This window comes from Mastomys coucha, unplaced genomic scaffold (genome assembly GCF_008632895.1).
Source record: "Mastomys coucha isolate ucsf_1 unplaced genomic scaffold, UCSF_Mcou_1 pScaffold16, whole genome shotgun sequence".
NCBI lineage: Eukaryota > Metazoa > Chordata > Mammalia > Rodentia > Muridae > Mastomys > Mastomys coucha.
Window position 1 is genome coordinate 33,107,841 of NW_022196898.1, and position 12,336 is coordinate 33,120,176.

Here is a 12,336-nt window from a genome sequence, read left to right on the forward strand (position 1 = left end):
ACTGCTAAAGTGGTCTCAAACTCATCATCCTTCTCTCTTTGCTTCCTGGGTGCTAGGATTATAGATATGCACACCCCTTCTGGACCAAGAGATAACTGTAGTAGGTAATCTTTACTGAGAGCTTACGATGCGCTTTATATCACTTAAACATTTCAATTCCCAATTTCAAATAATCCTGTTTGGTAAATTATGTTCAGACTTCCTTTACACAGGAAAGGAAGTGGGTGTTCAATAAACTTGCTATCGCTAAGGAGGGAGCAATTTAAACGCAGGGTTTGAATCAGCCAGGCTGACTCACAGCCAGTGCTCCCAGCCAGGCCATTATCCTGTCCCTTCCAGGCACAGAGCTAGAGCTATCATGAGTCATGGATTGGATGAGTGTTACAGGTCCATTTGCATTTATAACAGTTATTGAACTTGCTACAAGCAATAAGTATGTTTGCAGCTTGCGATCTGAAGTCTTTATCAGGGATTCACAGAGCTTCAGTTCTATATTCCCAAGGAGTAGAATCTAAAACAGGAGAAAAACTCTTCTCCATTATTAATAATAATAATAGTAATTATTATTATTATAATGAAACTCTAATTAGCATTTTAGCAACCACTCTCAACCTGTAGCACTTCTCAGCTATTAAACCTTTAACCATGATTTCTTGACTCATGGTATGTCAGAGTGTGCCTGCTGAGCTCTCGAGTAGCAACTGACTCTCTTTCCTGAGGATAGCAACAGTATATTCTAAGTAGAGATGATAAAGACAGATTTTACAATCTAAGTAATACTGGTTAGAGGCAGTGAGCAGGCAAAATAGTCTACTGGTTGTTTTTTTTGTTTTTTGTTTTTTAATTAGTCATTTGATTTAATGAAGACTCTCTCACAGCCACCGTGTTCCCCAGGCAGCCTGCTGTCTGCCTCACTTACATTCCCATCGTGGTTTGGGCAGGAAAGAGGTTTCCCTGCAGCCACAGCGGTGACCGTCTCCAGGATGGAAGAGTCTCCGCCGTTGCTGCCTGGCGTTCGCTGCAGCACATCCATGAGGTTTGTGATAAAAAAGTTGTTCTGGAGTGCGGCCACCCCTTTCTCAGGCAGGATGGAGGTCTGGCGACACACCGGGCAGGAGAGGGTTAAGCTGTGGGCCGGAATGTAGTTCTGCAGGCACCTGTGGCAGAGCACACATGGGGACAGTGAGCACTGAGCACTGAGCACCACCCCCTGAGGTGGTCTCATCAGTGATGTGCTGACAATGGGCCACTTTGCAGAAACCTACTTTGCGGTGTCCTGTACCAGGGAAATGATGCTTCAGAGACCATGCCCTGATCAGTTCTCACATCGGCTCTCCCCACTGATCAGACAAATGACTGTGCTTGAAGAAAAGAAAATGCCACAGACTTGTGTAGTGTCTACAGCCCTGACACCCACAGTGTGGTTGGTTCAAGGACAAGCAACCTTGACCTTCCAAGGAACTTGATAGACCTACCAGATCAGACGCCCATGTGACTAACAGCCATAGTAAGGGTTGAAAAACCTTATTCTGTAGGCATTGAGCTCAGAAATGCGTGGACTTTAACAATTGGGGTGGGGAGGGGTGTCAAATGTGTTTGTTAATGTTGAAATTTATTTGATACACAAAACCATAATAATTTTTTTTTAAAAAACAAAAAGCATTGAAGTGAAAGTATTTGGTTGAAGTAAGCATGAGATACCCATGCCCAGTCACACCATCTCTTGCTTCTCTAGAAGCATCGTTTAACAGTTACTCAAAGAAAGACGTGTATTAACAAAAATGACCACCATATGTACTATAAACTACCTATAACACACTCCTATGAACCTATGGAGGAGGCACCATTATGATCCCTTTGGACAATGAGGAGACACAGGTACAGAGAGGGGCTAAATACCTCGCCTAGCGTTCTTTAGTAGGCCAGAGTTAGGGTGGGAATCCAAACCCAGGCAGTTTGACATCATAATGTAACCTCAAATAGCTAGAGCTGGAGCTGCAACTCAGTGGTTAAGTGCTGACCCAGCATCCACGGCTTTCATCCAAGCACTGCAGAAACAGGCCCCAAATTATACTGTATCCCGTTTTCCGATTGCTTAGCCAGAGTTTGAGAACCACCAATGTGACCTCTTTTGCAGATGGAGAAAGTGGCCCCAAGGAGGGTTGGCCGCTCAGCGTCTCAGGGGTAACTAGGGCTGAATCCCTACCAGAAAGGAAGCAGATCTGCTGAAGTCAGAAGTGACATGTAAGCCCAAGAGTCACTCCATCTTATTTTGCTAGACAACCGACATTCATCAAGTTTGACCCTGCCTCTATTCCCATTTTTGGTGGATCATCTTCCTTTGTCTTTACAGTGTTTGGTCCTCCTGGTTACTCTATCTTTTCGGAGTTAATAAAGCTCGGCATTACTCATGGCTCCACACTAAGAGCTCTTTATCCTCTGGGATCTTATAGCATTTCAGGTACAGCAGACATTATATTTCATCCTATAGATATGCTCTCTGAAGCCTATGTCTTCTACCTCTTGGCACTTCTTAGATGTCTTAAGGGTCGTAAAACCCATCAGACAGCAAACTGAAGCAATGTTCTTCCTCAAACCATGTTCTTTTCCTATCTTGATGAGTAACATCTCCAGCTATTCATCTACGCAAAACAGAGAGTAGGAGTCATTCATCCAATAGTAACCCTCCCCCCCCCCATCCTTCATTTCTTTCACCAAGTCTAGGTGATTCTCAGCAGTGAGCCAATCTGTTTCTGGATGCTTTCTCGGTCTTATAATTGTTTGAAATGAAGTAAGTCTCTGGTAACTCCTGATTGGGTTCCTAGATGTCTGTTAGAAAGCACAAGTCGGGCATTGTCTCCTTTGGGTAGCAGCAGAGTCCTGGGAGACAGCCTGTGCGGGTGGCCGAAGGTGAGTGACACAGCACAAACGGAGCTTACCTCTCGCAGAAAGTGTGCAGACAGGGCAGGACCTTGGGATTCTTGTACCGTTCCAGGCATATACTGCAGATCAGAAACTGCTTGTCAATCTGGCGCACCACAGGACTTGGGATGCTGGCACCCTCACTGGCCATCCTAGACCACTGACATGGGGGGCCGGCTGTCCTCGACCCTGCACGCTGCTGCAGTCAGAGAGAAAAGACAAAGGGGAAACAAAATGGTTATCCTGTGCCGGTAAACCACTCCCTGGCTCTTCCCTTTTAAATACAGGTAGAAGTCAATGTCAGCGACCTCAGAATACTCAGCTCTCAGTGGAAGGGTTAGCAAGCTTGTCTATGCTCTAAAGAACAATAAAACCGTGGCGTCTTCCCGACGCAGACAACGGAACGGGAGAGGGTGTGTTCTACCAAGATGTTTGTTGGGTTTAAAAGTGAGTGGTGCCCAAGAGGAAAAATAGTTACACATGGATCCAGTGACTGAACTCAGGCCCTTAGGATAGGCTACAAGTTCCTTTACCCACTGAGCCATCTCTTCAGTCCTAATGCCAGTCTTCTTAATTATACATGCTCAGAAGTTTCAAAGAAAAGAGGTACAAACCCAAGGAAGTGATCAGAGTTGGGCATTTAAACAACGGTAAGCACAGAGGAGCTGACTCTCCCTTTGTCTAAAATAGACATGAGTTCTCCTTTTGTAGAGGACATTTGCTGCTCCAAACTCTGAAGTGCGGGGGAAGGCTCTCTGTCACTCTGACTGCAGGGAGATGGATCCGCCTAACAAACCGTGCTTGAGAAAGCTCCTAGACACAGCCTTCCCACGGAACTGTCCGGACTCCAACCCTTTGCCTTTGTCAGTTCTTCATGATAATCAGGGGCTACTAAAATCTACCACCTAGTAACAGAGTGGAGATAAAGCAGAGACAGTCCCTGTAATCTTAAAGGAATATCCCCCTCACTTCTGCGCATTTGAGAGGAAAAAGAAGTCAATACAGAGGAAGCTTCAAATCGTGATGTGTATGAAGAAGACCAGCAAAGAAAGCAGAATCCACTGGGCAAAAAGTTATAGCCAACACAGCTCCAGTCAAACAGTTAGTGTGGGTTGAACTGAAATTCATTTATCAATTTTCAAAGTACTTGGTAAGGAGCCTATGGCCTTTTCTCCATCAAAAAGGGAAGGGAGAAGGAAAGGAGGGAGGGAGGTTAATCTTCACCATAATAAAGATGACTATTTTATTCTCGTTAAACACACACACACACACACACACACACACATGCACATAGCACACACACACACACACACACACGCATGCAGGCACGCACGTACACACACACACGCACACACGAAGCACACACCCTACAGGGTCAGTAGTCGATGTGTCTCTGAAAGTTAAAGACACTTCACCTCATAAGCTGCCCCATCCCTCTGACCTTGTGTTTCGATAAGGCTATGCTCTGGAAGCATAGTTTATATTTGGCACTAGAACTTGGTCTGTGACCTGTGTCCAAAACTGGAAAATACAGCATATTTACAACATCTACAGCCCTGTGCTTTCTGTGGGGAACCACTCTTTTTCCAACATGAATAAGAAGAGTTCTTATGCCTGGCCAGATAATCAATGTGTTTAGATATACTTTAGCTCTTTATTCTAAAGACTTTTTTTTTTTTTTTTTTTTTTGGTTCTGCGTATGTGTCTTCTCTGCACACATGTATGTGCACTGCAAGCATGTCTGATGTCTGAAGAAGCTAGACGTGGGTGTCACATCCTCCAGAACTGGAGTTACAGATAGTTGTGAACAATGGGGTGCTGGGAACCAAATCCCAGTCCACCAAAAGAAAGCCAGGAGTCATAACTGCTGACCCACTCTCCAGGCCCAAGTATTTCAACTTTTATTAAGAAAACTCTAGCTCTTATAATCCAAGAAGTCAGCCCTAAAAACATGTACAGACAACACTAGTGGGCTCTGCAGGTTGTAATTATATATTTATTCATTTTTAAATGTATATCTATATATGTGACAATAATTTTATATACTTATTAAAATGTGCAAATAAAATAAGTACTACACACCCAAGTTAACGTGATCCAAAGTCTACATATCTCAATAAACTTCTACTTATTTAGAATAGGCATTCTGGAGCTATGGAGCTTTATACTGGGTTTTATGCTGTCACTATCGAGTACATTTTTATGTACCTATAATCATAATAATTGAGAAAAAGATCACACATTTGAAAGGAGGGTCATAGGAAGGGCAGAAAGCAGTAGAAGGAGTGGAAGAAATGATATAATTACATTTTAATTTAAAATAAGATTAAAAAATAAAACCCTGTCAAGATCCATTTTAGCAGTGTTGCACACATAGACAGTTTTATAAAGGATATGATTAATAAATGGCACCTTGGGAAGCATCTGTTAGGAATACTTCAGCCAGGACTCCCTGCTTGGTGAGGCAGTGTAGGCAGGAATAGCTAATCGGCCATCACTGTTGGCTAGACTTTCCATAGAGTGCTCCCTAAAGACTAGAGAAAGCTGTTCATGGATCAAATGAAGGGCGGGTCATCTCTCCAGAGCCCGACCGCATCCTGTGACATCAGACTAGTGAAGGAAAGCACTGTCTGTCATAGAGAAAAAGAAACCAAAGCTGAGGGTTTAAATGACCTGCCCAAAGTCACCCAGGAAAATCAATAGAGCACAAAGCTCAGATTTCAGGCTTTTTCCCTTCTCTGATAGGTCTACAATAGTAATCTTAAACAAGGGTAACATTTGTGTGTTTCTCCTAAAAATTATAGCATGCTCTCTTCTGTGGCAATAAAATTTGCCTGACAGAAAGAAATAGACACTATTCCTGAACAAAAAATTCACTAAGTGCTTTATTATTATTAATATTATTATTATTATTATCATTATTATCATTATTATCATTATTATTATTATAGCAATGGCTGGAGATGTGGTTCAGTGATAGAGCACATACTCAGAAACAACTCCCCTTACTCCCTGACATTCTCTTAAACCTTTCATTAAAATCAATTAAAATAGGGACTGGAGAGAGGGTTCAACAGTTCTGAGCCCTTGCTGGTCTTGCAAAGGACCTGGGTTCAGATCACAGCACCCACAGGAAGGGTCACCACTGTGACTTTACTTCCAGGTGACACCCTCTCTGGCATCCAAAGCACATGTATGGAACACTCATACACATAAACCAAAAATAAATAAATCAGCCAGAGGTGATGGCTTACGCCTTTAGTTGCAGCACTCAGGAGATAGAGGTAGGGAGAACATTGAGTTTGAGGACAACCTAGTCTACAGAGGCAGTTCTAGGACAGCCAGGGCTACACACAGAAGCCTTGTCTCAGAAAAAAAAAAAAAAGTAAAAAGTAAAAAAAAAGTTTTGAAAAGCCAGCTAAGTTTCATTTTGAACAGTGTTAAAAGTTTAAAGCTGCATTGATTTATCCATTTGTGTTGGGGGGTACAGGACGGCTTCTGTGCCACAGCCATCAATCATATGGAAGGTCAGAGGCTAAGTGGGCTCTCCCACTGAGTGGCTCCCAGGGTCTGAACGTAGTTCTAAGGCTTGGCAGCAGCACATTTACCTGCTGAGCCATCTCACCTGTCCTTGACTACGTTTGATGATTCTCACCTGACCTTTATGTGTTCGGCAATATTGGATAACAATAGCAAAAAGAAAGGACAGAGAGGGAAAGAACCCATTGGGCTCAAGGTACTTCTTTAGAGCCCTGTGTTAATCAAATGGTATCTATTAACCAAATGAAATTTCTTAAGCCAACATTTTTACGCTCTAAAGCTTTAAAAAACAAACCATTTGATTCTAATTCTGTGGTAATTGTTGTGGTGATAACTACTCTTTGTTAGTACTGTTCATTTCCACGGTAAATTAATTATGCCTACTCATTAACCCTAATTTAAAATCATGACAGTGTTGCAGATCTGTCACAAGTGACCTGTTGAAGGCATCTTGCTCTTTAGAACCCCCCCCAATCAACACAAAAGCTCTCCTAGCCCCAAAGACCCCCCAGCTTTGCCAGGATAAGGGTGCTTCTGGGAATTCTGCTGGATGCGAACCACCACCGGAAAGCATTTCATTGCTCCGAAAGGGACAATATGCTCAGAAGAACTTCTCAAGCACAACAGGAGCCAGTGGCTCAGTGGGAAGCTTCTAGGCAGGCCCTCCCCCCCCCACCTCTCTCTCCAAGGTTTTTCTGCATAGCCTTGGCTGTCCTACCCTAGGACTCACTCTGTAGACCAGGCTGGACTCAGAGATCCACCCACCTCTACCTCCCAAGTGTTGGACTTAAAGGCGTGTGCTTCCCCTGGAGCTCCCTCTCTATGTGGGCTCCAAACTGTCATTGAGCCTTCCTACCCATAGATGATGAGGCAGAAATCAGTACAAGAGAGTGAAGATCAGAAACAGAAGTGTTCTCTGCTGGCAATCAGCAGTACTATGTGGGAGAAACCAGCCATGGAGCCCAGCAGAGCTGATGGCACACCCACTGGCAAAAGGCCAATGGAGGTAAGGCAGAAGAATCTTTCTTCTTGAAATTGGGTCTCGTTATGCAACCAGATTCTCAAAGGTCCTCCTATCTCAACCTTCCAAGTGCTAGGGTGACAGACAGGCCACTATGCCTGGTCAAAAGTCATTTTTATAGGACACAGTCCACATTAGACAGATACTGACATTCACCAGCTAGAAGAACGTTTAAATGAAACCAAGCTGAAGTTCACCATAGCTCCAGAGCATGTCTCACCCCTGCCCTGGCTCCCACCTCTACCCCTGACCCCACCCAACTGCTTTGTGAGGGGTTACCTCTCAACCTGATTACACAGTTTTAAACCCTCACACTGTCCCCACTTGTCTAGCACATGTTATCTCTGTCTTTAGCGCCATAAGTACATGTTTTCTCTGAGGGACCTCATGCTCACACAGTACCCACACCATTCATTTGTTGGAGCCCCGTTCCTTAATGTTTTTGGAGACTGTGGTCATTTGTGGGGGAGCATTAGGCCGTGAGGACGGAGCCCTAATGACAAGATCTAAGCAGGAGAACAGTTGTGTTTTTCCATCCCTATTATCCTGCCCAGATTTGTGCCGCTTATGGGATAGGAAGGGTCTCAACAGGTCAGAGACCCACATGGGAAAGGAGGCCCAAGTCAGGAATCCAAGCAAGGATTGCTTTTCTAATCAAGAAGAGCAGGAACTGGTCAGCCCGAGCACACTGGTTTAAGGCTGCCCATTCTGGGCATAGTCCTCAGCTGATTCCACCTGATGGCATGCTTCCCACTGTGCTTGCTGGCACGAGTGAAGCATGCTGCTCTCTCTCCCCGCCCCTCTCTCTCCTCTTGAGGATACAATGAGAGGGGAGGCCATCTGTCTGCAAAGCCGGAGGGCAGCTCTCACCAGAACCCCACTGTCTTGGTACCCTGATTTAGGACTTCCAACCTCCAGAGCTGGAAGAAACAATTGTTGAAAGCCATGATAGTTTGTGACAGTAAAGAACTGAATAAAACCTCTTTGATACAATATGCACTTTATTTAATGTATCTCCTATTATTTTCCCACCCCTGTACAGCCACTTCATCCTGCTGTATAAGATTTGTGGTAACAGGGATGTGTGTATCCCACATGGCAGTCATCCCAGAAGCTAGAACTGTATGTGCCTGGTACTTCATTGTCACTAATTTCTGAATAAACAGAGTACCCATGCGGGGAGGGAGGAGGAGGGGCTAAAGTCTGACAGTAGCAAAGAGACCCCGTGACAAAGCATGTTTGTTGTGAATGCTGTTACCATCAGCATTGCTGCTTCTGGGTGTGACAGTCTAAACCGTAGCAGCACACGTTATCATCCAGAGGGTAAGTATTAGCAACATATTTTAACATGTTCACAAATTCAGAGGAAGAACCGGAAAGCTGCTGAGGACACATATGCACAGCAGTAAACAGCGTAAGAGTTGGCACAGGCAGCCCTCATTACGGTGGTTTTTGCCAGCTAAACATTGCATGTTGTGGGAAAAGCAACTCAGCAAACAGGAAACACAGTCCTTGCACAGAAAAACCCTGCCCCAGCCTTTCTTCCCTTGCACCAACTCTCATGTTTTCCCTGGCTCACTTGCTCCAGTCTCCTCCAGTACGATGGGGAATTACCACAGAATAGGGGGAGACCCAATAGGAGCCGTAATGGGAGAGAGAAGGCTGCGTCTGCAATCTCAAGATTCAGAACACACTTCTCACCCCAAATTATACCATTCAGAGGAGGAGGGTAGCCAGCCTTGTTGCTGACACCAGCACGAGGAAGAGCAGGGAGGGAGAAGGGAAGAGAAGAGCCAGAAAGGGCAGGAGCAAGCATGGGCTGGCCAGGCCAGTCCTGGGAAGATGACTGAAAAGTAAAAACTGAAGCATATGATTCATGAGATGTGGTACACACTATCGTAGAGGTACAAGATTTCATTTCATTTCATTTTTTTTTTAATTTTTTTTTTTAGACAGGGTCTCACTATGTAGCCCAGGTTGGCCTCAAACTCATTACTTTTCTGACTCAGCCTCCTGAGAGCAGATGCTACAGGTGTGCATTATCCATGCCTGGCTTCACTTCTCTTCCTACAGACCGGCTTTGTGGCACTTCTGGGTAAGTATTAGTCTTGGATCTCTCTTCTGAGTTTATTTAATAGTATGCTTATTTTTTTAAAAAAGTTCTTTAGCTAATGATGGGGAGGACAGGCCAAAACAGAACAAACAAACAATACCCCAGCTTTTCTAACAGATCAAAACTTTCCAAGGCATTTATAGAAAGAAATTAGTAGACTAATAAATCATAACATGCTACACCAGGACAGGTGACACTTGGGCAGGAGCCCAAGGCATGGTTGAAGCACAATTTAAAGAACAGGTGTTTTAGGGGTGGTGGAGGTGGTTCAGTCAGTAAAGTATTTGCCACACAAGTATAAGGACCCAAGTTCCAATCCCTAGAAAAAGCCAAGTGTGGAGTATGGCTAAGGTTTGTCATCCTAGCTCTGGTGGGTGGAGGCAAGATGAGCCCTGGCTTACTGACAGGCCAGTGTGGCCAAGTTGGTGACTCTGTTAGAAAAAATAAGGGGGAAAGGGATCCTATAAGACATTGACGTTTGGCCTCTACACACACAGGCACACAAGTACATGCAAGGCTGTATCCCTCCCAGCCAGTGTTTTGGGCTAGGTTATGAGCCTACTGCCATTCTTCTGTACTTGGATTAGCACTGTTACTGGTGATTCAGCTAGAAGAAAGAGGGCAGTCTTCAGCAGGATGAAAACAGGGTGACCCACTTTCAGTTAAATCAAGTCTGATCTCCAGGGAGTCACTTTGTAAATTAGAATCCAAGATCTTTTCGTGTGTGTGTGTGTGTGTGTGTGTGTGTGTGTGTGTGTGTGTGTGTGTGTGTGTTTGAAGGATAAGAGTCTCTCCTTTCATTTCAGTCAGTCTCCAGGCAAAGGTGTGCCTGAGCTGCGCAAAGCTTCTATTGCCAAGGTGGATGTGTGACAGCTCCCTTAATGTGTTAGCTTCTCCACATGAAGTTGATTTCTAAAGGGAACACAAGTCCTCACCCTCTTAAGCTTTGCTCTGGGCTTTCGAGGGTCCAAAGGGCTGAGTCCGTGCGAGGAGTGTTAAGTGGCTGAGCTAATCGACATTTACCTTGCGATGCCCTGGGACAATCAAGATGAGAGGGGTCTCTTCTCCCTACATCCATCACTGCGCCATGCCTCCCCCAGGCTCCTTCTGGGGACTACACAAAGCAGCTGAGAATTCTGCAGCCACAGAAAGGCAGGGAGCAGCTGTGTTGCTAAGGGGTAGGGATCTCCTCTGGAAGCTGAGAGAGGGCTGACAAAAAGGGAGAAAAAGTATTTCACCTCAAAACTCTCAGAGACATGAACTTGTGTGACAGATACCCTCTATGCTCTTGCCTCTGGTGTACAGAAATCGGGTTCTTTCTGCTGTTAAGTTAGCATACATGCTTCCTTCAATAATAAGTTCTCAGAAAAAGAATAAAGAGTGCTTCCCAGAGAAATAGAGGCAGAGCAAGGTGGAGAGGTGGCTAGAAAGATTGGCATATAAAAAGCAGCAACGTGTGGCTCCTTCAAGGGAGGCGATTTGAATACTTGGCTCCCCACCCCACCCCCACTCTGTTCTAATCTAAGGCTCCGAGTTTCAGGCAGAAACCTAATCCTGAATTCAGACAACCTGCAGAACAGAAATACTGAGAAAACCCTAATAGCTGGTGAATCTTAGGGCTCTGACTTGCGTGGCCCTCCTGTCGTAAGAGACAGATGGCAGCAGAGGATTTTTTTTTTTTTTAAGCCATGGCAGATGTGCTCAAGTTAACACTCTGCTACAGTTTAGAAGTCATACACTCAGATTTTTGCAGGAATTAACTACAATCCGGTTGGGGGCGTTGTTCCAAGCAGTACTTGTCTGGTCTTCAACAGGGCAGAGGCGCTGCCACACATTCTCTCTGTCTGTCTGTCTCTCTGTCTCTGTCTCTGTCTCTCTCTCTGGCATACACACAAAGATAATTTGCTGCATTTCTCTAAACCTAAAAATATTTCTTTCTCTTTTATATGTTTTAGTACAGGAGAACATTTGGCTAGAGCATTAGTCTTCAGAGAAATGATGAAAAGAAGTGAAAGGGTTCTTTGGTAATTTTAGGAAATGTCTTCATATTTAGGGTTTCTATGTAAAACAGGCAGATAAGAGTGTTGAATTAGGAGAAATCAATGTCAAAGGCTATCCAAATGATGGGCATTTTCATTTTGGAGACAATGAATAAGTGTTTTTACTTTGTTTCATAACTCACAGCACCCATTGATCTTTTGTTGTCCTAATCATTTAGAAAACTATCTTAGGATTGTGACATTCACAGGAGTAGAAACCTGTCTAGACTCGGCTGCCTTTTTAAAAAACTATGTGGGTTAAATATCATCAGTCTCCAAACAGCACTTCTCTGACAGAGAATTTTTTACATTGTCTTGCAATCTTTGCATTGCAAATTGCATGTCCTTTTAGAAGAACTCTTTAGAGGGCCAGGAAGCCCTCTGCTAAGGATGGCTGGAGGACCAGGCACCAGAGGAGCTTCCCCATGCCACACCACACAGGAAACTTCTCATTGTGTGCTTGTGGGCTGGCCCTCCAGTGGCCGGCATTATTTAACACTACACTGGGTCAGAACAGGGCCAATAAAGCACCTGTCTAAAAATAAGGGAGGTACTCTGAAAATCAATTCATACTACGCAAAGAAGAACGCAACTTAGGGAGCTGAGCAAACAAATGGCCCTCTTTATTACACTGTTTTAAAACCTCTAGCAATTTACTCAAGGAGAATAAAACTGCTGTAACATAAGATGAAGAACTGTTG

At 44.3% G+C, this 12,336-nt stretch overlaps 1 protein-coding gene across 7 annotated transcripts in view; it reads right to left on the minus strand.

Annotated features, from left to right (window-relative positions):
- The window catches only part of Trim2 (tripartite motif containing 2), a 152,043-nt gene that overhangs the window by 44,785 nt on the left and 94,922 nt on the right, over nucleotides 1-12,336 (minus strand). For all 7 annotated transcript variants that reach the window (XM_031374214.1, XM_031374211.1, XM_031374215.1 and 4 more), the window contains exons 2-3: nucleotides 2,940-3,121; nucleotides 920-1,157 (exon numbers count right to left, since the gene is read on the minus strand). In XM_031374214.1, the coding sequence (XP_031230074.1) occupies nucleotides 920-1,157; nucleotides 2,940-3,073 (372 nt within the window). In that variant the 5' untranslated portion in view covers nucleotides 3,074-3,121. The remainder of the gene's footprint in view (nucleotides 1-919; nucleotides 1,158-2,939; nucleotides 3,122-12,336) is intronic.